Below are 26,886 nucleotides of genomic sequence, written 5' to 3' on the forward strand. Positions count from 1 at the left end.
CCCTTATCTATTTTACCAGTTACATCCTCAAAAAATTCCAGTAGATTAGTCAAGCACGATTTACCTTTTGTAAATCCATGTTGACTTTGTCCGATCCTGTCACTGTTTTCCAAGTGCTCTGCTATTACATCTTTTATAATGGACTCTAGCATTTTCCCCACGAACGATGTCAGGTTTACCGGTCTGTAATTCCCCGTTTTCTCTCTACCACCTTTTTTGAATAGTGGGGTAACATCGCCTGAGCTTCGGGAGCGTTCTGAGGTAGCGCCTCGCTCCCTGATGTTTGCGTCATGAGAGGTGTGTAGCACCTGATTTAACACTCAAATCACCTCCAGGGGCGATAGAGGCGAATTTTGCAGTCGGAGGCGATAATTAGCGACAGGCGCTAAACTTTGCGCCCAGCCGTTATTAGCGCCCCAAACAGGGCAATACCGAATTTTTCCCCGCAAATCTTTTAGGATCTGTAGCTGGAGGAGGAAGTTTCTTGAGAAAACTTAGCACAACAACAGCAACAAGCATTTATATAGCACCTTTAACATACAAAACTATCCCAAGGTGCTTCACAGGAGCATAATCAGACAAAACATTGACAAAACATGTCAAGAATTCCACTAGAAATACTGGATACAGCAAATCTTCACAAGTGCCTTTAAGATGTGTCTACACCAGCAACCCCAGCAATCATTACCTAGGGTTTGCAAGAATTCAGAAGTGTCCAGTTTTTAAATTGTCCACAGCAACACCAAGGGAAATCAGCTAGCGAAGACCCTTATTAATAACCATTCATCAGACTGAAATATGCTGATGGCCAGCCATGTTTGTATGTTATTCAAATCATAGAATCAAACAGCACAAAAGGAGGCCATTCGGCCCATCGTGCCTGTGCCGGCTCTTTGGAAGAGCGACCCAATTAATCCCACTCCCCTGCTCTTTTCCCATAGCCCTGAAATGTTTTCCCCTTCAAGTATATATCCAATTCCCTTTTGAAAGTTACGGCTGAATCTGTTTCCACCACCGTTCCAGATCATAACAACTCGCTGCATAAAAAAAATATTCTCCTCATCTTCCCTCTGTATACATACGTCACAAACATAAAACAGCAACACTGTATAAGTAGCCTCGTGGTTACTCAGTGATTGGAGCACTGAAAGGGAAAGTGTCAAATTAGTGTTCAAAAAAATGTTAAACACGAATTAAAGGGTAGGCCGGCTTTCCTGAAGGCCCTGCCGACCTTAATTTGCATACGAGGCCTCGGTTTCCCGCCCGCAGCCAGCCAGATTGCTGGAACTGCCGGGTTTTACGAAGTGTGTAAAGCCCGTCCACAGGCAGTTAAAAACAAAATGGAGGTAAAAGAAGAGGCGTCCAGCCTCATTATAATATTTAAATTGACGTCCCACCTCCTGGGAGCGGGCTGGCTGCCCACCACCCACCCCCTCGCCGTCCCCGTCCCGCCTCTGTTAAAATCGGAAGTGGGCGGGTTGGAGGCGGGTTCAGGTCGTGAATCCGATTTTTAACGATTTAACTAGCCCCACGCCCCCAACCCACCCGTTTCTTTAAAATTAAAATTCCCCCCTATGAATTCTCCAAAACTCACAGAAAAGGCCACTGAAAGTAAATCAGCAGTTTAAAATCACCTGGTCAGTTACAGTACTTCCCCTCAGCAATCTGTGCATGGGTAGGCATGTCAATAAGCCAGTACATAATGATGCCCATCTCCGCTGCATCTATGCATCAATCTCAGAACCCCCAATCTCTGCACTGGTGCAGGTGCTTCAGTACCTCTCCATCCTGCATTAATCGAGGTCACAAGCTTTGCTGATTTCAGTATGTATACCCATCTATCTTCTATGGTACATATTTCTTCACAAAAAGTGATAAACACACATACCTGAAATAACATTGTCCTATTTTTCTCTGCGTCGGAGGGTTGGACGTGACTTGGAGCGCTGGCATGACGGCGTCGGGTTTGCACTTTGGTGCTGAGGTCGGGCATCCTCATGGGCCGAATGCTGGCGACGCTGTTACACCGAGAGCGGAACTCGGCCTGCTCCTCCTCGAAGGGCGCGTCCCCCAGGCTGGGCTCAGTCAGAGTTGAGCCCAGGCCCGGGCCCGACAGGTCGCTCTGACTGCCGCTGGCCGAGGGCAGGTTGGTATTGACTGTTGCCTCCTCGGCCGCCTCGTGGAGCCGCTTCGAATCCCCCCCGGCATCTCTTTCCTCCTGGCCAGCGGTGGCCAGGGGCTTCTCGTTCAGCAGCTTCAGCCGCTGCCTTTCCAGCTGGTGCTGGGCAAACTTCTCGATGCAGTCGTCAATAACGGTGGACGGAGCCTTCTTGTGCGTCACCACCACTTTGCCGCAGTACAGCACTTCGTACTTCTGCGAGTTGTAAAAGGCATCCTCGCTGACTTGCCGGGGTTTCGTGTCCCCCTTTAAGGCGGCCTTGGAGACTTGCCGGATGCCGCTGATAACATCAGGAACCTAAAGGAACAGGAAGAAAAGGGTAAGAGACCAAAGATCCACCTTTCAACAATCTCCAGCGGAATTTCCAGCAGTATAGCCCCAACTCTCTGACCTACACGTGCGTTTAACTAGCCTGTGCACCGGGAGTGCAGCCTCAAGAAGGAGTTTGATATATTTCTTGAGGTTAAAGGGATCAAGGGATATGGGGAGAAAGCAGGGACAGGGTACTGAGTTTGGATGATCAGCCACGATCTCATTAAATGGCGGGGCGGGCTCGAGGGGCCGAATGGCCTACTCCTGCTCCTATCCTCTATGTTTCTATGGTCCTCAAGAAAGAAAAAGACAACCTTATTTTTGTAGCTGGATAAGTCGATCGAACTTGGACAATAAGGCACACTAAAACCAAACCTTTCCAGCTGACTACAGCACATTACTAACACCTTGTGGTGCCAGCTGTGGCTCAGTGGGCAGCACTCTCGCCTCTGAGTCAGAAGGGTTGTGGGTTCAAGTCCCACTCCAGAGACTTGGGCACAAAAATCTAGGCTGACACTCCAGCACAGTGTTGAGGGAGTGCTGCACTGTCGGAGGTGCTGTCGTTTGGATGAGACGTTAAACCGAGGCCCCGTCTGCTCTCTCAGGTGGATGTAAAAGATCCCCTAGCACTATTTTGAAGAGGAGTAGGGGAGTTATCCCCGGTGGACTGGCCAATATTTATCCCTCAAACAACATCACTAAAACAGAAGATCTGGTCATTATCACATTGCTGTTTGTGGGATCTTCTTGTGCGCAAATTGGCTGCCGCATTTCCTACATTACAACAGTGACTCCACTTCAAAAAAAAAAGTACTTAATTGGCTGTAAAGCGATTTGGGACGTTCCAGAGGTCGTGAAAGACGCTACAGAAATGCAAGTCCTTCTACTTTCTTGTACATTAACAACCTCCGAACAATAAGATGAATTAGTGAAAAAATGGCATATTAGACCAACTCCAGACTTAACCTGAATAAATATCATTTGTAAATTATTTAAAAGCAACCTGCAAACTTAACAGCAAAAAAAATAAGCACCGCACTACAGATATTTACATGGTTATTTTTAAAGTTTTACTTATTAAAATTAGCTGGTACCTTTTTAATCCAGTACGAGGGCGGAGCCATTGTAAACTCCCGGGGGCAAACTCAAGTGAAACACCATGCAGAGGAACCTCTCGGCGCTAAAATATCTTTCTCTGAACTGAACTGATTTGGTTTCTGTGGTTCCCCGCTTAGAAATGCAGTTGTGGGTAGGATTTGACAGTTGCAAATTTGAAATAAGGAACCGTCCAGATGTTATCTGTTTAATTATGATGTCATTCAGCAGTACTTCCGAACAATTCCACTGGATAACATAACTCTGCATGGCCTCAACACTGAAGCCCAGTTTATTCATTCCACTGGTTTCCTGTTCGAGAGTCAACCCACATTTCAGACTCAGTTTGTATTTATAGCAAAATTAGATCTCACCAGTACTTTTTATATGTTGCAAAGCCATTCAAATCTTTGGCTTCATTTAATAAAAGGTTTATTCAGGGGGGGGGGGGGGGTCACAAAGAACTTGCATTTATTACGGCCACAGGACAATCCCGAGAGTGAATACTGTCGTCAATCGTAGAGAAATGCAACTGTCAATTTTCGCACAGCAAGATCCCACAATCTGTGTTAGTGGAGCTGGTTGAGGGCTAACTGTTGGCCAGGGCAAATAGCGCCACAGGATCTTTTACATCCATCGGAAGAGGGTACACTGAGCCTCATAGAATCTTACAGCACAGAAGGAGGCCATTCGGCCCCTCGTGCCTGTGCCGGCTCTTTGAAAGAGCTGGCCAATTTAGTCCCACACCACCACTTTAACCCCATAACCCTGCAAATGAGTCCTCTCCAAGTACAGTACATGCCTTTTGAAAGTTCCTATGGAATCTGATTCCACCACCCTTTCAGGTAGTGCGTTCCAGATCTTAACAACCCTCTGTGAATTAAATTCTCCTCTTTCCCCTCTAGTTCTTTTGCCAATTATTTTAAATCTATGACCTCTGGTTTCCGACCCACTTGCCAGAGGAAATAGCTTCTCCCTACTTGCTCTGTCAAAGCCCCTCATAATTTTGAATATCTTTATTAGGTCTCCCCTTAACCTTCTCTGCTCTAAGTAGAACAATCCCAGCTTCTCCAATCTCTCCACATAACTGAAGTCCCTCATCACTGGTAAACTCCTCAGTACTCTCGCCAAGGCCTTGACATCCTTCCTAAAGTGTGGTGCCCAGAACTGTGCACAATACTCCAGCTGAGGCCCAACCAGTGTTTTGTAAAGGTTTAACATGACTTCCTTGTTTTTGTATCCAATACCCCTATTTACAAAGCCAAGTATCCCATCGGCTTTCTTAACCACCTTATCAACTTGCCCTGCCACCTTCAAAGATTTATATGTACCCCAGATCCCTCTGCTCTTGCAAATCCCTCAGAATAGTACCATTTAGTTTATATTGCCACTCCATGTTGTTCCTCCCAAAGTGCATCACTTCACACTTATCCGAATTAAATTGCATCTGCCCATTTCTTTAGTCTCTCTATGTCCTCTTGAAGTCTGCTACTATCCTGCTTACTAATTACTATATTGCCAAGTTTTGTTTTATCTGCAAACTTCAAAATTGTACTCGCTATACCCAAGTCCAGGTCATTTCTATATAACAAGAAAAGCAATGTTCCTAATACAGTACTGACCCCTGGGGGACGCCACTGTATACTTCCCTCCAGTCAGAGGAACATCCGTTCACCACTACTGTCTCTGCCTCCTATCCCTTAGCCAATTACGTACCCAAGTTACCACCGTCCCTTTAATACCATGTGCTTCTATTTAACCTCACTTTAACATCTCATCCGAAATATGGACCCTCCCTCAGTACTGCACTGAAGCGTTATCCTAGATTACATGCTCAAATCCTGCAGCGGGCCTTGAACCCACAACATTCTGAATCAGGCAAGAGTGCTGCCACGGAGCCAAAGCGGACACTTACAGATTCTAAAACTACGCTAAAAATATAGATTCTGTAATGTGTGCTGGAACTTTGCTCCATTTCATTTTACACTTCATTGGCCGTCGTGAAATGCAAATGCAAGTCTTTCTTTTCTTTTATTTCAAATTAATATACATTTAGAAGGATAAATTACACAAATATTCAAACTTGAATTTCAAAAAAATGCCTAGCGCAAACCTCCTTACATTTTATTTTTTCCAGAAGCACCCAGTAGTCACAATGCACCAAAGAGCCCAGCCATTTAAACAAAAACACTTTCATTCTCTGCACAAGAGCAAAGGGTTAAAATAAATCATTATTGCAGCAACAACATTACTTGTCCATGTCCTAGAAAGTTTTCAGAGAAGTTGTAAAAATCTTAACAAATAATTAATTGTCAATATGTTTATAAACAAAAATAAAAAGTTGCAAAGCAGAAAGAAAGAAAGAAAGATCTTGCATTTATATAGCACCTTACACAAGGCAGAAACCCTCATCACACTTAAACAGTACAGGAAACTTTGTATTATCCGGAGGTTAACTGTCCGGAATGCTCGAGCCACCGGCAAAAATCAGGAGCCGTTTAGTTAGCTTTTTTTTTCCACCAGTCAGGCTCTGCAAGGTCTCGCTGAAGCTGTTGCTAAGCTACAGAGACGCTTGCAAGGTATGGCCGACTGTTTAGAAGCAACAGGGTTTGTTGCCAGATACGGAGCTCAAAATCTCCGTATGTTTCAACATTAGCGCTGGTGTGTCCGGCAGTTTTGATGGGACGGCAACAGCTCGGTCCCGTCGGTGCCGGATAGCACAAAGTTTCCTGGATATGCACTTGAAGTGCCGTAACGTGCAAGGCTACAGACCAAGAGCTGGAAAGTGTGATCAGGCTGGGCAGCTCTTTTTCGACCAGCGCAGACACGATGGACCGAATGGCCTCTTTCTGTGCCGTAAATTTCTTTGATTCTAACTTCAGGACATCCCAAAACACTTCATCGCTTCAAGAATGACAAGTCTGGGGACCCAGATCTCATGGGCCTTGTTTTTAAAACATGCTTACAGAGCAGCAAGTCTATGGGCAGGCACTAGGGGCTACGCCAGATGACAGATGCCACAGCGAGTGGAGGAATCCACTAACCACGTGTACGATACTATGATGGATGGCTTCGCAGCATTGCCGCCAACCCCAGAGATGTGGTAGCTCCAAGCAGATCTGCATTGGTGGCCTCCACAACATGGACCCTAAGGAGAGTCTGTGCTTGCTCCACAGTTGCAGCCTGGCCTGTCACTCTTCCATTAGCCAGTGCGCAAAGGTAGAGGGGGCTCCCCAATCGGAGAGCCTAATGTGCCCCTCTCTCTCTCTGTCTCTGAGGGGTGGGTGGAAATGGCAATCTCTTGAGTAAATGGCTAAATTGCATCTGGTAAAGTGTTTGCAGGAGCAAAAAAAAACAAATCCAAAATTGTTAGAGAAATAAGAATTCTGTAAAGTTTACAAATGTCTGTGCTTGGCTGTCTAAAATAGCTTCCACCTTTTTTCCCAGGATGCCCATTTTATACAGCCGTGATTCACATGGATCACCAAGTGAGACAGAAGGGTTGGAAATGGGCTGTAGGGTGTCACCGTCTCATTATTGCTTTGTTTACATGCGCCCGTAACAAAAAACTGGAACTGAACTGGAACTGAAAGGAAAATTAGGCGAGTGCATAACGGGTCCTCATCCCATTTCCTAACCCACCTGAACATCAGGGCCTACTTGGCGGAAAATGAAGGTTCAGGTGTGCTATTGCAGGTCCAGGAAAATAACGTGCCCAGCACTGCTATTGTTCCCCCTGCCACTGTTAGTGTGCTAGCCCCTTCCAGTAAGCTCACGTCTAAGCTCTCCAACACATGCACCAATGGGAGGCCGAAAAGTGATGACTTGAGAGGCAATGTGTTGCACTTGCCAAGGGGGCAAAATCCATTTGCACACTTCTTCCCCCAGTACAATGGGGTAAAAAAGAAAGACTTGCATTTATATAGCGCCTTTCACGACCATCGGACGTCTCAAAGCGCTTTACAGTCAATGAAGTACTTTTTGGAGTGTAGTCACTGCTGTAATGTGGGAAACGTGGCAGACAATTTGCGCACAGCAAGGTCCCACAAACAGCAATGTGATAATGACCAAATAATCTGTTTTTGTTATGTTGGTTGAGGGATAAATATTGGCCAGGACACCGGGGATAACTCCCCTGCTCTTCTTCGAAATAGTGCCATAGGATCTTTTACGTCCACCTGAGAGAACAGACGGGGCCTTGGTTTAACTTCTCATCCGAAAGACGGCACCTCCGACAGTGCAGCACTTCCTCAGCACTGCACTGGGAGACTGGGAGAGTCAACCTAGCTTTATGTGCTCAAGTCCCTGGAGTGGGAACGTGAAGTCACAAGCATGGCAAGCTATATCATATTCTTTCCAACACTGCGGGGCAGTGAAACATACTACTGTATGATTTATTGCTTACTTGTGGGGTTTTTATTGATGTCGTTTCACATTCCCAGACACTTTTCAGCCAGCAAATAACACCCCCCGCCCCCCCCCCCCCCCCTCGACTTTGGCTGCTGATTGTGTTTATACATTTTTGGGCAGCACATTAGACTTCTCGGCTTTTAAAGCAAAGATTCTTATCTCCTCACACTTGCAGCTCATACACAGGAAGAGTGGATTTCAGGAGGGAACTGAACCGCCAGAGGCACTTTCAGTGCTAAATTGTGGACTGAAGTGTGACTTTAGTAGGGTCGGCTTTCCAGTCGGGCAGGCTCGATTTTCAGACATCGGAACATTGAGTGGAAACCCATTGCACCAGGTAGCCAGCCATTGTGCCAATTTACCAATCAGAATTTTAACTGGTACAGGAAGCACTCGCTAGGTGTCAGCTGTGGCTCAGTGGGTAGCACTCTCGCTTCTGAGTCAGAAGGTTGTGGGTTCATAGTCCCACTCCAGTGACTTGTGCACATAATCCAGGCTAACACTCCCAGTGCAGTGCTGAGGGAGCGCTGCACTGTTGGAGGTGCCGTCTTTCGGATGAGACGTTAAACCGAGGCCCCGTCTGCCCTCTCATGTGGATGCAAACGATCCCATGGCACTATTTCGAAGAAGAGCAGGGGAGTTCTCCTCGGTGTCCTGGCCAATATTTATTCCTTGACCAACATCACTAAAACAGATTGCTATTTGTGGGACCTTGCTGTGCGTAAATTGGCTACATTAGAACAGCCACTGTTGTGTCTCCTTGTGTTCTTTTACTATAAATAATAGACACTTTTAGCTCATTTTAGTTACTGCTTTTACTAGCTGTATTTCTGCTTTGTTTCTGTGCTGCCGCATGGTGCGGAGTGATACAAGATGTCCGACGCTGCACTGTGCACTGCCCGTGCACAGTGTGCCACAAAGCAATATAACTACACCATACCAAAGTAGTTCCATACCAAAGTAGTTCCATTTAACGATGTGATACTATAACAATGTAACATCCCTCTTTCTCAAAAACTAAAACATGAAATTTAACAATTTAAATTAACAAATATTATATCTAAACTATTATCAACTACAAAGAATCGTGAGTTTTTTTTATTCGCGATATCGCTCAGGTGGTTGGATGTTGTCCCTCCATCTTGTGGATTTGGTGGTGACCATTCCTCTCTGCGGTGTTTTGGTGTGTTCCGCTCTCGTTGTTGTTGTTGCTGTCGCCTTTGGAGTTGGAGTGTGCATGCTCGTGGTTGTTTGATTAGTAGCGCTTGTTTCTGGTGTTGTACTGTTTGTGGTAGCTGGTGTTGTCAATGTTGCTGATGTTGTCTGCTGCTTATCCAGTTCAGGTGAAGGTCTGATGTGGAGTCTGTTCCGTCTGTATTGGTTACCAGGTTCAGTCTCTACGAAGTAGGATCTTGGAGTATCAGCTTTTCCAATGACCTTGGTTGGATTCCAGGTTTTCAACACGGGTCTTGCACATGCACTGATTGTCCATTCAGCAATTCTGGTAGCATCTTTGCATGTTTATCGTAATGTTTGCTTCCTACGATTTGTGCTTCTGCCAGCTTTTGTCTGAAGTCCTCCTGGTCCTGGGGAGGATGTATTTTTGCTGGTAGTGTAGTCTTAAACTTCCTCCCATTCAGCAATTCCGCAGGTGATTTCATGTCTGCTTTCAGTGGTGTTGATCTGAGTGATAGGAGGGCAAGGTCTTGGTCTTCCCCCATCTCACTACTTTTGATGAGAGTTCTCTTGACAGTCTGGATCTGTCTTTCGATGAACCCGTGTCCCCTTGGGAAATGTGGGGATGAGGTTACTATTTTGAACCCATACTTTTCTGCCAGAGCTCTGAATTCACTCGATGTGAACTGGGTTCCATTGTCACAGATTACTTTTTCCGGGATTCCTTGTTCAGCAAACAAGCTCTTTGCAATCCTGGTGGTAGTTGTGGCTCTCAAGTCTTTCATCCTTCTCACAAAAGGAAACTTGGAATAGTAATCTGCCACTATCACAGAACCACCAGTGCAGATAGAGGCCATTTCGGCCCATCGAGCCTGCACCGACACATATCCCACCCTATCCCCGTAACCCCCTAACACTAAGAGTCAATTTATCATAGCCAAATCAACCTAACCCACACATCTTTGGACTGTGGGAGGAAACCGGAGCACCCGGAGGAAACCCACGCAGACACAGGGAGAATGTGCAAACTTCACACAGACAGTCGCCCAAGGCTGGATTTGAACCCGGGTCCCTGGTGCTGTGAGGCAACAGTGCTAACCACGATGCCACCGTGCCTATGAGATACCATTCTTGATTGCACATGAAGAGATCTGCCCCAACAGTGTGCCATGGTCTTGACGGTATTTCACCAGGTATCATCTCCTCTTTCTGTTGTGCATTTCTGTATTTCTGGCATATACCACATACAGAGACCATCTGTTCGATATTTTTGTACATGCCTATCCAGTATACAGCTGATCTGGCTCTCAGCTTGCATTTCTCCATTCCCATGTGGCCTTCAGGTATGAGATGGAGAAGTTGTGTCTGCATCGTCTTTGGCACGATGATCCTCGATCCAGCAAGGAGAATACCGCCTTCTACTGCAATATCGTCTTTAATCGTCCAGTATTGACGAATTGTCACCTGTACCTGCTGGATTCTCTCCGGCCACCCCTGTATCACTTGTTGTGTGAGTAGTTGCAACTCCTCATCTTTGCTAGTCTCATCTCTGATTTGACTGAGCTTTGTAGGGGTAACATTCACTCGGTGGTGGATTTTTACTGTTAGGCCCTCCACCTTGTGTTTCTCATATGGTGACAATCGAGACAACGCATCTGCTAGCACCATTTCCTTTCCTGGCTTATATTTAAGCATGAAGTCATAGCTTTGGATCCTTAGAAGTAGTCTTTGCAGTCTTGCAGGCGCTTTGCACAGATTCTTCTTATAGATCTGTTCTAGTGGACGATGCTCACTCTCTATTGTAAATCGCCTGCCATATAGGTATGTATGGAATTTCTCGCATCCGTACACTACTGCTAATAGTTCTCTTTCTATGTTGGCGTATCTCGTCTCGGCTGACGTCAAGGCCTTTGATGCGAAAGCTATCGGCTTTCCTTCCTGCACCAGAGCTGCCCCTAGTCCTCTGGTAGAAGCGTCTACTTGCAGAGTGACTGGTTTTCTTCTGTCATATGACAGACTTGTTTCTTTGCACAACAGTTCTTTAAGTTGTTTGAAATTCCTTTCATGTGATTCAGACCACTGGTATTCGGCGTCTTCTTTCAATAGCTCTCTGAGATTTGTTGTATGTTCCGACATGTGTGGGATGAAAGAACTCATGTATTGGACCAAACCGAGGTAACTCCTCAGCTCTTTTTTGTCTTTGGGTGGTTTCATTTCAGCAATCGCTGCAATCTTCTCTGGATTTGGCTCGACTCCCTCTGGTGTATAAATCATACTGAAGAATTGGCATTCCTTGAATTTAACTATGCACTTATCTGCATTTAACTTGATGCCAGCCTTCCTGGTACTCTTCACGGCCTCATGTAGGTGCATGTCATGGTCTCTTTCATCTGCTCCATAGATCTGAATATCATCAGCTATTCCTATAGCTCCTTCACAGCCTCTGCATGTCTCGTCTATTTTCTGTTGAAAGATATCTTGATTGACCTTTAGCCCGAATGGTAGCCGCAGGAATTTGTAACGCCCAAATGGTGTGTTGAATGTTGTCAGTGTTGTTGATTCCTCATCCAACTTCACGTTCCAATATCCATTTCTGGCATCTAGTTTTGAGAAAACCTTGGCTCCTGCCAGTGATGGCGTAATCTCCTCTAGCGTTGGGGTGGGATAGTGGTCCCTCTTTATCGCCTGGTTTAGATCTTTGGGGTCCAAACATATTCTGAGACACCCAATTGGCTTTTCTCGTACCACAATTGAGTTTACCCAGTCTGTGGGTTCAGTGACCTTTACGATCACTCCCTTTTCTTCCATCACCTTTAGCTCTCTTTCAAGCTTTGTCTTCAGCTCGATGGGTACTTTTCGTGGAGCATGGATAACGGGCTTTACCTCTGGATCGATGGTGATGTGGTATTGGAAATCTCCGAAACATCCCACTGTATCATCGAAACATTCCGGATACATGTCTATCAAGTCTTTTTTACTCTTGATTTGTGGGCGGTTCTCCAGTGGGGTGTTGCTGTCTATCTTCAGTGGCATTTCCGTCAGCTCGTGATGCACTGAGATCAAGCTCAACTTCTCACAGCTGTTTAATCCCAGGATCGCTTGCCCCTCAGTGTCGGTGACATAGAACATCAACTGCATGTTCTTTCTTTTATGTGTCCCTTTGATAAAGGTTGTTCTGAGTTGTTTAATCTCACTCCCCCGTATGCTGTCAGCGTGACATTACTTGCCTTTAAACAACCATTTTTCGGGTAGCCATCTTCTCTCAGCTTTTCGGGAAAGATCTGCTGGTACAGTCTCAATGGGAGAATGTTGCTCTGAGCCCCTGTGTCCAGCTTCAACTTTAAGTTGATGGTTTTGGGCCGACCTTTGATCTTTTTTTTGATTTGGATGATGGTGTGCAATTCTCTCCTCGGAGTATTTTCCGCTCTGGACATCTCGTGAAGCTGTATCTTTATGGTTTCGATGTTTAGTGCATTGTCGTGATCATCATCATCCTGCTCATCCATGGCATGGATATTGTGTTTCTTTCTCTGGTTCTGCTGTCCGCCTTTGTTTTTGATGTATGTTCCTTCTTTCTTCGTTCTACACCTCTTTTCCCAGTGGTTCAGTTTGCCACATGCATTGCAGCTTGTTCCATATGCTGGACATTTCCTCTTGCCTGTGTAATCGTGCGGTCTTCCACAATTTCTGCACGTTTCCCCCATTGTCATGTGTATGTCTTTGTGTGTTGTACTTTTCTCTCACTGCATCCACTCTGTTGTCCGTCTCAGAAGCCGTCCGCATGTCAGCCGTTTGAGAAATCAGCGTTTTCATTTGCTGCTTCATGGCTTCATGAGCTCTCGCAGTATCTAAAGCCTCTGTTATTCCGAGCTTTTCTTTTCCTATCAGGGCTTTTTATACCTCTACATGCGCTGACCCGCATATTAGCTGGTCCACAAGCTTTTCTTCCATTTCCTTAAATTTGCACTTGCTGGCTTCATTTCTCAGCCTTGTTAGGAAATTGTCAGCTGTTTCACCGGGTTCCTGTCTTAGACTCTGGAATTTGTATCTGTGTATACGGTGATTGGATTTAGGCTCTAGATGGTTGCTGAATTTATCAAAAATTGTCGCAGGGTTTTCATTTTCGTCTTCAGTCAAACTCCAGCTATTATACAAATCTAGACCTTTTTCTCCTGTCCACAACAGAATGTAACTAACCTTTTCCTCGTTGGTAGTACCCTTCAGGAAGCTTTTGAATGTAAGCTCACATTTCTGTTTGAACTTGCGGAATGCCTCCACTATATCGTCGGCTTCCCAGTTCATGAGGGGTTGCATTTGCACAGGCGTTATTTTAGTTTCCCGTACGATTCACTCTCAAATCACCGCAGGCATCGGCACTCACAATCAGCTCATAAAATCACTTTTCGTCTTATTCGTAGTTCATATAACACAATTTTTTACTCACTTATACCGCTGCCACCATGTTGTGTCTCCTTGTGTTCTTTTACTATAAATAATAGACACTTTTAGCTCATTTTAGTTACTGCTTTTACTAGCTGTATTTCTGCTTTGTTTCTGTGCTGCCGCTTGGTGCAGAGTGATACAAGATGTCCGACGCTGCACTGTGCACTGCCCGTGCACAGTGTGCCACATAGCAATATAACTACACCATACCAAAGTAGTTCCATTTAACGATGTGATACTATAACAATGTAACAGCCACTACATTTCAAAAATACTTCATTGGCTGTAAACGCTTTGCAACATCTTGAGGTCATGAAAAGCGCTATATAAATGCAAGTCTTTTTTCCCCCATCTCAGAACTGCTGCTTTTCAGATGATGGCAGCTCACAGTGAGTACAGGTGAGCAGCCTAAACACCACACCGAGATTGTACAATCAAGTTGCTCTGTACAACTTGAGGACTGAGTTACTTAATGACTGAATGCCTCCAGCAAAGTAAAGGATGTTGATTCCTGTTCTTTCAATGCGTGCTTTTGCTGAATGATCAGGGCCTCATTCAATTTAAACCTTGTATGTTATTTTAGTTTCTTTATTGAAAGACTTGCATTTATATAGCGCCTTTCACGACCTCAGGACATCCTAAAGTGTTTTACAGCCAATGAAGTACTTTTGAAATGTAGTCACTGTTGTAATGTCGGAAACGCCGCAGCCAATTGTGCACAGCAAGCTCCCACACAAACAGCAATGTGATAATGAGCAGATCATCTGTTTTTGTTATGCTGATTGAGGGATAAATATTGGCCAGGATGCCGAGGATAACTCCCCTGCTGTTCTTCGAAATATTGCCATGGGAACTTTTACAACCACCTGAGAGAGCAGACAGAGCCTGGGTTTAATGTCTCATCTAAAAGTCAGACAGTGCAGCACTCCCTCAGCACTGCACTGGAGTGTCAGCCTCAATTTTTGTGTCAAAGTCTCTGAAGTGGGACTTGAACCCACAACCTTCTGACTCAGAGGCGAGAATGCTCCCAACTGAGCCATGGCTGACACATTGCTTCATCCAGTGCCAAATTCAGCACTCAGCAGGACATTTATTTATTTTTTTATTCGTTCTTGGGATGTGGGCATCGCTGGCAAGGCCAGCATTTATTGCCCATCCCTAATTGCCCTTGAGAAGGTGGTGGTGAGCCGCCTTCTTGAATCGCGGCAGTCCGTGCGATGAAGGTACTCCCATATGTTCGAGCACAGTTAATATTACTCCTCAGTTTATAGAATATGAACGATTTTGATTTACTATCAGTAATGCAGGTCCAGTGGATATTGATAAAATGATAAACTAGAACACTTTGCATTGTATTAACATGGCAGTTTACTGCTCTAAGTCTTTGCTAGGAAGCTGGAAGAGATTTAATGCTGCCCATTCACACATGCCACTGTCTCATTATTCATTCGCCCAGTTTAAGGGCACCCTACACATTACACTTGCACTGCCTGTTGCGTCCTCACATTCCTGTGTTCTCCATCTGTCCTTCAACCTCTGTAGTTTTCATGGTCAATCATCTCAGAAACAGAGTGCTGAATCTGATCTCCCTCTATGTGCACCAGTGTGTTAAAAGAAACTTTCCTTCGCCATCAAATCCCGCCATGGCCTCGCCCCTCCTTCTATCACCTCCTCCAGCCCTATAACTCTCCGAGAACTCTGCATTCCTCCAACTCTCCGAGAACTCTGCATTCCTCCAACTCTGGCCTCTTGTACATCCCCGATTTCTTCCACCCACCATTGGTTGCCGTGCTTTCAGCTGTCTAGGTCCTCAGCAATGGAATTCCCTCGCTAAACCTCTCCGCCTCGCTACCAATGTTCCCTCTATATTTTTTTTCATGTGCGGTCCCTTTAACTGGCTGCGTGGCCCATTCAAATTTTCATGCACGTGCAGTTTCCTCCATGTAAAAGCCAGTGAGCGGTCTGCGCGGGACCGCCAAACCACTGCGCGGCCACGCAGTTTAGCGAGAATGTTGCTCTCTACCTCGCCCTTCTCCTTTAAGAGGCTTCTTAACACCAACCTCTTTGACCGAGCTTTTGGTCACTTGTCCTAATATCTCCTTATGTGGCTCGGTGTCAAATTCTGTCCGATAACGTTCCTGTCAAGCACCTTGGGACGTTTTACTATGTTAAAGGCGCGATATTTAAACGCAAGTTGTTGTTCGTGATGTTATGGTTATGTGGACAGTCTGGGGCCAGGCTGCGTTTTATTTATTTTTTACCCATCGAAATACACTGGAGAAGCAGGGAGCCTGTATCCATTTCCGTTGGCATTGCTGCATTCTTCACATCCTAATCAGCTAAAGTTTGCATTCCTGATCACTATTAAGTGACCCCTGTTAGTGCGTGTGCATATGTGGATGCCGGATGAGGACAGGAGCAAGATCAGCCGTGACGTCTTCATTGCCACCCAACAGTCTACTGTCACTCACCATGATGTGCCACTTGGGCAAGGTATCAGAGGGCTGCTGGCACCTCAGGAACCATATCCTAGCACGAGTTACTACTTTCAGGAGAGATGGGGAGAAAACCAGAGACAGAATATTAACTTGAATATTAAGGGAGTCAAGGGATGTGGGGATAATGCGGGAAAACGGAGATGAGGTAGATGATCAGCCATGATCTTACTGAATGGCGGAGCAGGCTCGAAGGGCCAAATGGCCCACTCCTGCTCCTATTTCTTATGTTCTTAGAACAAAACCTCAATTGGTTATTTCACTATTATCCTGTCATATGAACAACACAGTCACTCAAAGCCAATATCCTAATGCATCGATGCAACTGTTTGATATGTTTGCGATTTCACAGGCCACCTACTGAATTCAATAGATCAGTCTTCAAAACACCACCATATACTGCAGTCAAGCAGTGCACATTGGCCCAGAAATTCGGGTCTCCACGGGTGAGTACGCACAGGGTACTCACCCGTAGGCCCAATGGAAGTGCCGGTTTCCTGCATGTACTGCGCATGCGCGGGAAACCGGCACTTCCGTTCCCCTGAACAAAGGGGTTCAGAGGTCGAACGCGTGCGCGCATCGAACTTACGTTTTCTTTTTTTTAAAACAGGTTTTCCCAGGAAGGTAAGTCTCCAGAAGTTACACATTTAAAAAGCAGACGTAAGGCCTGCTTTTTACAAGGTAAGTGGTGAATTAATTAAAATTAAAACATTTTTTCCACAGGTTTATTATTTTTAAATACTTAAAAGGTAAGTTTATTTTTAGCCCCGTTAGAATATAAAATTATTTTTTTCAAAAATTTAAATTATTGTTTAAAATAGTTATTTCATGTAATTTATAGTTTATTTAAAAAATGTGATTTTTAAAAAATTTATTTGAAGATTTAGTGATGTTTTGGGGCCCGTAGTATTTCTAAGTTTTGACAGCACTTCCTGTCAAACTTATGAATGGAGCATTCCCTGTTCCGATTGGCTACCCATGGCCCACGTGATCCCAGGGGACGCATCGAACTAACTGCGCCCCTGGGATACGCAAGCACTGCGTGCCAGCAGCTGGAGCAGGCCCACGATCGCAATTCCACGGGGGCCCACAGCACAACGGCCGGCGTGCAAGGTAAGTGCAGGTCGGGGGCTTACACCCGCGGGAAGCCCCCGACCCGAATTTCTGGGCCAATATATCATTCGCTGTACAAACAAAACCTGGTACGTCATCATATCTCCAGATCTTACCTCAAAAGTTCATAACCTCAGCTCTCCCATTATAAAACCTACTATACCATCAGCTCCTACTGAGCAAAACAAAAGCAAAAGACCACGTTGAGATTTGTAAATAACATTTGGAATCTATTTCAGATAGTAATCTAACCTTGGGATTTAGGCGAGGAAGGTAAGCATCTTGCGATTCATTCTCGTGATCTGTGTCACTGCGTGAACATTTTGATGGGACTATAAGGAGAAGTACCCGACGTCCTCCAACAGTGGAGTTCCAATACATTTTGGCCATTTGCCACTTTTGTTAGAATTTACATGGTGCAAAGCCACACCTAGCACCACAACACAAGAGAAAACATTTTCCTCAGTGCAATTTGCTACGTTAAACAAAAGGGCTTTGTCTGTCAGTATGTTACAGGCTAGCACGATAGCAAAATACTGCGGATGCTGGAAATCCAAAATAACACAAAACACTGGAAAAACTCAGCAGGCCAGGGCAGCATCCGTGGAGAGAGAAACAGAGTTAATCAAAGGAAAAAAAGCAGGAAGAGGGATAGATTTTAAAGCAAGTGGGGGCTGGGAAAAGAGGGAGGGGATGAAAGAACAAAAGTGAAGGTCAGAGATAGGAGCGCAAGGAGCGCACGTCAACCCAAGCACCCCACCCACCTGCCCCTTCAACCACCGTCTGCCCCACCTGTGACAGAGACTGTAGGTCCCGCATTGGACTCATCAGTCACCTGAGAACTCATTTTTAATGTGGAAGCAAGTCATCCTCGGTTCTGAGGGACTGCCTAAGAAGAAGAGAGAAAGCAGGAGAGGTTAAGAGACATTGAGAGATATTCAAGGAACAAAGGATGGCTCTAGATGAAGTGTGAATGGCGCTGGCAGAATGAAGGACAGCTGCCATGTGGGAGGGAAGAAAAAAAGCCCAGAGGAAAGTGAGGATTGTTATATATATGATAGGGGCCAAGGTTATGATCTGAAATTGTTGAACTCTATGTTGAGTCCAGAGGGCTGTAGAGTGCCTAATCGGAAGATGAGGTGCTGTTCCTCGAGCTTACGCTGAGCTTCCGTGGAACAATGCAAGAGGCCGCGGACAGTGAGGTCTGAGTGGGAATGGAGCGGTGAATTAAAGTGACAGGCCGCCATGAGCTCGGGGTCCCCCTTACGGACTGAACGGAGGTGTTCCGCAAAACGGTCAGCCAATCTGCATTTGGTCTCCCCAAGGTAGAGGGGACCACATCGTGAGCAGCGAATACAGTATACTAAATTGCAGGAAGTACAAGTAAATCGCTGTTTCACCTGGAAGGGGTGTTTGGGGCCCTGGACAGTGGGAAGGGGGGAGGTATAAGGGCAGGTGTTGCATCTCTTGCGCTTGCATGGGATGGTGCCGGGCGAAGGGGAAGGGGTGCTGGGGGTGGTAGAGGAGTGGACTAGGGTGTTGCAGAGGGAGCGGTCCCTACGGAATGCTGAAAGGGGAGTGAGGGGAAGATGCGTTTGGTGGTGGGATCACGCTGGAGGTGGCAGAAATGGCGGAGGATGATCCGTTGAATGTGGAGGCTGGTGGGGTGTAAGGTGAGGACAAGGGGAACTGTATCGTGGTTCTGGGAGGGAGGGGCAGGGGTGAGGGCAGAAGTGCGGGAGATAGAAGGGACACGGTCGCGGGCCATGTCAACCACAGTAGAGGGGCATCCTCGGTTGAGGAAAAAGGAAGACATGTCGGAAACACTGGTATGGAAGGTGACATCGTCAGAGCAGATGCGGCGGAGACGGAGAAACTGGGAGAATGGAATAGAGTCTTTACAGGAGGCGTGGTGGGAGGAAGTGTAGTCCAGGTAGCTGTGGGAGTCAGTGGGCTTGTAGTGAATGTTTGTCAATAACCTATCCCCAGAGATGGAATCGGAGAAGTCGAGGAAGGGAAGGGAAGAGTCGGAGATGGACCATGTGAAGGTGAGGGAAGGGTGGAAATTGGAAGCAAATTGAATGAAATTTTCTAGTTCAGGGCGAGAGCAGGAAACGGCACCGATACAGTCATCAATGTACCGGAAAAAGAGGTGAGGGAGGGGACCTGAGTAGGACTGGAACAAAGAATGTTCCACATATCCCACGAAAAGGCAGGCATAGCTAGGACCCATGCGGGTACGCATAGCAACACCTTTGATTTGGAGGAAATGAGTGGAGTCAAAGGAGAAGTTGTTCAATGTGAGGAGAAGTTGTTCAATGTGAGAACAAGTTCAACCAGGCGGAGGAGGGTGGTGGTGGATGGGGACTGGTTGGGCCTCTGTTCAAGGAAGAAGCGGAGCACCCTCAGGCCATCCTGGTGGGGGATGGAGGTGTAGAGGGATTGTACGTCCATGGTGAAAAGGAGACGTTTGGGGCCAGGAAACTGGAAACTGTTAAAGTGGCAGAGGGCGTCGGAAGTGTCGCGGATGTAGGTGGGAAGAGACTGGACAAGGGGAGAAAAAAGAGTCGAGATAGGAAGAGATAAGTTCCGTGGGGCAAGAACAGGCAGAAATGATGGGTCTACCAGGGCAGTCCTGTTTGTAGATCTTGGGAAGGAGGTAGAAGCGGGCTGTGCGGGGTTGGGGATCTATGAGGTTGGTGGCTGCGGGGGGAAGATCTCCAGAGGAGATGAGGTCAGTGACAGTCTTGGAAACGATGGCTTGATTTTCGGTAGTGCGGTCATGGTCTAGGTGGAGGTAGGAGGAGGTGTCGGAGAATTGGCATGCAGCTTCCGCTAGGTAGAGGTCGGTTCGCCAAACAACAACAGCACCACCCTTGTCAGCAGGTTTAATGACAATGTCGGGGTTGGACCTGAGAGAATGGAGTGCTGCAAGTTCAGAGGGAGGTAGGTTGGAGTGAGTGAGGGGAGCAGAGAAATGGAGATGGCCGATGTCACGGCGGCAGTTTGCAATGAAAAGATCTAGAGAGGGTAAGAGGCCAGGGGGAGGTAGAACGGGAATTCAGGAAGCGGGAGAAAGGGTCAGCCGTGCGGGGGGAAGACTCCTGGCCAAAGAAATGGGCACGGAGGCGGAGGTGGCGGAAAAAGAACTCACCTTCCACTTGCTTTAAAATCTATCCCTCTTCCTGTTTTTTTTTTCCAGTTCTGACGAAGGGTCTTTGACCTGAAACGTTAACATTGTTTCTCTCCCCACGGATGCTGCCCTGGCCTGCTGAGTTTGTCCAGCGTTTTCTGTTGTTGTTACAGGCTAGCCTCTGGCTTCTAAAAGGTGCCTAATTTACATAACACACCCAGACACTGACATACCGAGCACTGAGATGTGCAGAGACTGTAAAACAACAACTTGTATTTATATAGCGCCTTTAACATAGTAAAATGTCCCAAGGCGCTGCACAGGAGTATTATAAGACAAAAAATTTGACACCGAGCCACATAAGGAGAAATTAGGGCAGGTGACCAAAAGATTGATCAAAGAGGTAGGTTTTAAGGAGCGTCTTAAAGGAGGAAAGAGAAGTAGAGAGGCAGAGCGGTTTAGGGAGGGAATTCCAGAGCTTAGGGCCTAGGCAACAGAAGGCACAGCCACCAATGGTTGAGTGATTATAATCAGGGATGCTCAAGAGGGCAGAATTAGAGCAGCGCAGATATCTCGGGGGGGTTGTGGGGCTGAAGGAGATTACAGAGAAAGGGAGGGGTGAGGCCAGGGAGGGATTTGAAAACAAGGATGAGAATTTTGAAATCAAGGTGTTGCTTAACCGGGAGCCAATGTAGGTCAGCGAGCACAGGGGTGATGGGTGAATGGGACTTGGTGCAAATCAGGACACAGGCAGCCGAGTTTTGGATGACCTCAAGTTTACGTAGGGTAGAATGTGGGAGGCCAGCCAGGAATGCATTGGAATAGTCAAGTCTAGAGATAACAAAGGCATGGATGAGGGTTTCAGCAGCGGATGAACTGCGGCATGGGCGGAGACGAGCGATGTTACGGAGGTGGAAATAGACGTTCTTAGTTATGTCGCGGATACGTGCTTTACAATATTCTGTCAAAGTGCGTTACAGTATTCTAGACTTTTACTCAGTTTGCAGTGCGGAGCAGATTGTGTGCCTCACCTCCAACACCTGAACACACCTATCAGGAAGAGGGGAATTATGGCTGGGTTTAAATGCTGCTGCTGTCTGCCATCATTTCCCACAGGAGACACTGTGATCAGTCTTAGACTGACTGTTTCAGTCTTATCAGCAGAGAATTAAACATTGCCAAATCTGTATGTAAACACTGTATGCAAAAATAAAAATGAATTTAAAAAGCGCCAAATTGTAGAAAATTCTTCAATAAACATATGCAGGAGATAAGGTTGGATAACACTGATCTTTGGGGATACTGTTAATCTTAGAGTACAGCCATTGCACAGATAGTGCCGGGATATTGTTTTGGTTCTTGCCTCACTTGAGAGTTTACAGCAGGAATTCTCCATTTTCTCACGAGATTTACAATTTCAGCCTTTTTTCACTTGCTGTTGGAACTTGCAAAAGACTTCTGCATGCTTGCTTCAGTTCCAGTTCTGCAGACACACTCCCAAGCCACTGATTTCCCCTTAAAACTTGAGTATATTTTTTATCTTGCCTCCATTCTTAATCAACCTCCATCAAATCTGCCCATCTCCCTACTGACGCCTAACTCCCAAATCTTGACCAAAAGCAAAGTACTGCGGATGTTGGAAATCTGAAATATAAACAGAAAATGCTGGAAACACTCAGCAGGTCAGGCAGCGTCTGTGGAGAGAGAAACAGAGTTAATGTTTCAGGTCAATGAGCTTTTGTCAGAACTGGAAAAAGTTAGAGATGTACCAGGTTTTAAGCAAGTGCAAGGGCAGGGAAAGGGGGGAGGGGAGGAAAGAACAAAAGGGAAGGTCTGTGATAGGATGGAAGGCAGGAGTGAGTAAATGACAAAAGGGATGATGGTGTGAGGCAAAAGGAGATGGGTAATGGGACAAGTAAAGAAACAGAAGATGGGTCCAGAGGAGGTGTAAATGGTTACAGTGGAACCGTTACCAGCATTTACTGTCTGGAAAAAAATGAGGGCAGTGGTTGTGATCTGAAATTGTTGAACTCGATGTTGAGTCCAGAAGGCTGTAAAGTGCCTAATCGAAAGATGAGGTGCTGTTCCTCGAGCAGCTGTTGAGCTTCATTGGAACAGTGTAGGTGGCTGTGGAATGGGGCAGAGAATTAAAATGACAAGCAACCGGCTTGCAGACTGAACGTTGGTGTTCTGCAAAGTGGTCACCCAATCTGCGTTTGCTCTCCCCAGTGTAGAGGAGACCACGTTGCGAGCAGCGAACACAGCTTACTAAATTGCAAGAAGTACAAGTAAATCGCTGTTTCACCTGGAAGGAGTGTTTGGGGCCCTGGACGGTGGGAAGGGAGGAGGTAAAAGGGCAGGTGTTGCATCTCCTGCGCTTGTACGGGAAGGTGCCGGGGGTAGCAGAGCGAATATTGGGGGTGATTGAAGAGTGGACCAGGGTGTCGCGGACAGAATGGTCCCTTTGGAATTGCTTTGCACCATTACCCGTCTGTCATTTAATCACTCCTGCCTCCTACCTTATCACAGACCTTTCCTTTTGATCTCCCCCCCACCACCCCCCGCTCCCTGCCCACCATGTTCCTTTTCCTACCAGCCTTGCTTTCAGTCATGTTGCTGCTGAACCCACCCACCTTGCCACCAGTGTCAGGAAATCCATTCCCTTCAAATCTGACCAGGATGGAAATCTTCCCAGGTTACGGGATGGACGAACTTAACCTTGGAGTTAAACTAGGGCTTAAGTGTAGATTTCAAGTTAGAGTTTGTGTTATGATGCGGGTTAGGTTTAGGATAGGGGTTAGGGTTAGTGTTGGGTTTAGGGGTGGGATTTTTGTTCGGTTTAGGTTTAGAGGTTTGCTTAAGGTTAGAGTTGGGTTTAGGGGTTAGCTTTAGGATTACGTTAGGTTAAAGATCATAGTTGCAATCAGGTTTAGGGTTAGGATTGGGTTAACGTTAAGGTTACAGTTGGCCTTAAGGGTAGAGTTATGTTTCGGGTTATTATCATATTCAGGGTTAGGGTTTGAGTTGGGTTTAGGGTTAGAGTTAGCACTGAGTTTCAGGTTAGGGTTCTGTTTAGGGTCAGAGTCAGGGCTAGGTTTGGGTTCAGAATTAGGGTTGGGTTTAAGGTTATGGTGAAATTGTTTTGGGGATAATTTTATTTTGCGGAAGGGAATTGTTTGTTTCAAAGAGAGTGCCCAGATACCAAATGAGGCTGGTGGGGGTGAAGGATAGATCCGCCAAAGTATTTCGTGCCGTGAGTTAGTGTCAGGATTTTGTTGATTTGGACAGATTCTTTTTGGAAAAAAAAGCTATTACAACATGTAATTTACTGAAAGAAATATAATAAATTGCTCATTTATCTCGTTATCTCAGTCTGACCAAGCAAATATGAAATCCTAACGGTAGAAATCCTAATGGTGGGGTCAAAGGTTGTGAGCAGGGTTATGTTGGTGCAGGAACAAGGTCAAAGGTCACACAAGCTAGCGTTGTGGTGGGGGCGGGTGGTGGGCAAGTACCCTTTCGTAACAACTCCCCCCCGATTACCGATTCCAACACGACGGGGCAGATTTTCCACTTTTTTTGAGACTGTAAACACAAGCGAGCTGCATTGGGACGTACGACCTTCCCTACACGATTTTACTTCACGGACTCATCCAGGTGATTATCTACAGCCAAGCACAGAAGAGGAAATTCTGTCTTGATATTCAGTCAGTGCATTTATCAGAATAGCGCAGGCACACAGAAGGCCCAGCATTTGCTAGTAAATGTATTTGATTTTACTGAGCTTGCGCGTTCCATTTATTGAGCGTAATAATACTGTTATAGAAAGCACTATCTGGCTCCTCTGAAAGCCCAATGTCAAATGGAAACCACATTATCTCAGCTCACTATCACTTACACTCTGCCTCAATGCCATTATTCACAAGGCAATTCTTCTTTCTCCTCATGTGATGGCTATAAAAGTGCCTTCAATTGCAGCTTCCACCCAGCAAATCTTAGTCTAGACAGTCCAGGTTTTGAGTGAATCGTCCAGATTTCTTTTTTTTAAATTTTAAATGTAAACCAGACCCCATGGGGTCGATTTTCATTGGGCCGTGGAGGCGGGATTGGAGGCGTGTGGGGGGTTAAAATCCCGAAATCGGGGGGGGGGGGGGGGGGGACACGAACCCATCCCGCCCCCAACCCGCCTCCATGCCAGTTTCAAAGGAGGCGGGTACCCGACCCGCACTGGGACCCGCCTACCCGAGGCAGGAAGGGCATTAGTGACAATTAACGGCCTGTTAACAGGTAGTTAACAGGCAGTTTTTAGCTTAATCCCTATTTTCATTGTTGAAATGTGGGATTCCCGATGGCTCCAAACCACGCTAAATTAGTGAGGCGGACCGTCGGGATGAAGGGCTTGGAGGGTTCGAGATGTCTGGTGCTCAGGTGAGTGATGGGTGCATGAGTGCAGAGGCAAGTGTGTTTCGTGTGTGTAAAGTGCTTAAAGAAGTTTCACTTACCTTTACAGCATTCCTTCCTTCAGGTCTCGGGAGTCCCTCATCTCACCGGCACAGAAAGCAGAATGGCCGCAATCTGTCAAAAGTTCCAGCATTCAGCTTTCTGTTCCAGGGAGATCTCTAAATCATCCTGACAGGAAGGAATTAGCTTGGAGTACAGATTGTCAGTGTTTGACAGCTTCAAACAGCTGTGAAACGCTGATATTTCATCTGTCAGAAGATGAAATATCAATCTGTGACATCACTTGTTGCCGGGTGGCCCTTAATTGGCCTGCTGAGCCCACTGGGCGGGCTCAACAAGATCAATCAAGTCAAAATCGCGTGGGTTGGCTAGAACTCGATGGAGGCGGGACTACAACCCCGAAAGTTGTAGTCCCGCCTCCTACCCGACTCCTCAATGAAAATCCAGCCCCGTAAGTCTGACTTTCTCTAGAAACAGAAATCGATGGGGTAAAAATTGGTATGTGTTGCGCTAATTTTCCGGGTGCAACGATGACAGATTTAGCAGCGGGAGGGCCTGTGTCAAATCTGCTTGCACGTTTGGGCCGCAGCTAAATTAGTCACGCCTGTTTTAGCGCCTAAAATGGCCGCTAAGGCCCTTGCATATGTTAATGAGGGGCCTAATGCTTGTTTAAGGACCCCTCTGTGAAACTGGTCTCTGATGAGTGGAAGCAGGAGCCGGGCCTGCTGCAGAATCCACAAAGTCACTGCGGGAGTACCTTCACCACACGGACTGCAGCGGTTCAGGAAGGCGGCTCACCACCACCTTCTCGAGGGTAATTCGGGATGGGCGATAAATGCTGGCCTTGCCCACATCCCGCGAATGAATTTTAAAAAAATTTCAGGTCAGCCTTGGGTCTAGTGGTTCAGGCGCACATTATGGCCGTATCGTTTCCTATGCGTCCAAATTAACTTCTTTACCCAGGGATTGGTTAGTGTGTGGAACTTGCTACCACAGGGAGTAGTTGAAGCAAATAGCAGAGATGCATTTAAGGGGAAGCTGGATAAATACTTGAGGGAGAAAGGAATAGAAGGATCTGTTAATAGGGTTAGATAAAGTAAGGTGGGGGGAGGCTCAGGTGGAGCATAAACCCTTACATAGACCAGTTGGACTGAATGGACTCTTTGTGTGCTTTAAATTCTATGTGGATTACTACCCCTATGTGTCTTATGATGTGGGAAATGTTACTAATGGTTCTCAGTGAATTTTTCTCACCAGCAAAACAAACATCAGGACTCAAGCCATGATAGCCTCTCGTTTCCCCTCCCCGTTTTAGATACGCTTAACAACAACAACTTGCATTTATATAGCGCCTTTCACACATCGTGAAACGTCCCAAAGCGCTTCACAGGAGCGTTATCAAACAAAATTTGACACCAAACCACATAAGGAGATATTAGGACAGATGATCAGAAGCTTGGACAAAGAGGTTGGTTTAAGGAGCACCTTAAAAAGGAGGAGGCGGAGAGGTTTAGGGAGGGAATTTCCAGAGCTTGGGGCCGAGGCAGCTGAAGGCACGGCCGCCAATGGTGTAGCGATTAAAAATCAGGGATGATCAAGAGGCCAGAACTGGACAAACATTGACAAACCTATCTTCAGTCCTCATTCTTAGTCTGTCGGATAAGAATGGTGAGGTTTTTGTTTCTAATCTATATTCTAATTTTCTTTTTTAAAGTCTAGCCTTCTATCAAAGAGCGGCTTATCGTGAACACTGGTGGTTGTCGCTGAGCTCTCATGTATCGGTGCAATTTCCATCATAAACAGGTATTAAAATTCAACCCTGGGAAATGAGGTCATGCCTGCAGCTGCAGAGAGGCAGATCATATTACGCATTGGGAGAATAAAACTTCTACATTTTGTTTCAGTTGGAAGCATTTGGTAAGAGATATGAAGTTCAAACTCACCCCACTCATATGAGTTTAATGGCCTCCCATAATGTTCTAATGGCACACAGGGGGCTGCCAGAATCGCCTTTAAATGTTCACTGATGGAATTGGACACTGAACAAAACTTCGGGGGCAGGGGGAGGA

The 26,886-nt window shown here is 46.2% G+C and overlaps 1 protein-coding gene across 6 annotated transcripts in view; it reads right to left on the reverse strand.

Moving 5' to 3' along the window:
* Positions 1–26,886, reverse strand: part of tbc1d4 (TBC1 domain family, member 4) — a 318,286-nt gene that overhangs the window by 119,588 nt on the left and 171,812 nt on the right. For 5 of the 6 annotated variants that reach the window (XR_015079695.1, XM_085998495.1, XM_085998496.1 and 2 more), the window contains one exon: positions 1,889–2,476. Coding sequence is in view for 5 of the 6 variants with exons in the window: in XM_085998495.1 (XP_085854621.1) it covers positions 1,889–2,476 (588 nt within the window). In the remaining variant the exon portion in view is untranslated. Of the gene's footprint in view, positions 1–1,888; positions 2,477–3,585; positions 3,701–26,886 lie in introns of those variants that run through there. The other variant, XM_085998497.1, reaches the window with a different exon arrangement.

This window comes from Somniosus microcephalus, chromosome 10 (assembly GCF_052327205.1).
Source record: "Somniosus microcephalus isolate GS21.2 chromosome 10, FLI_Smic_1.0, whole genome shotgun sequence".
NCBI classification, from domain to species: domain Eukaryota; kingdom Metazoa; phylum Chordata; class Chondrichthyes; order Squaliformes; family Somniosidae; genus Somniosus; species Somniosus microcephalus.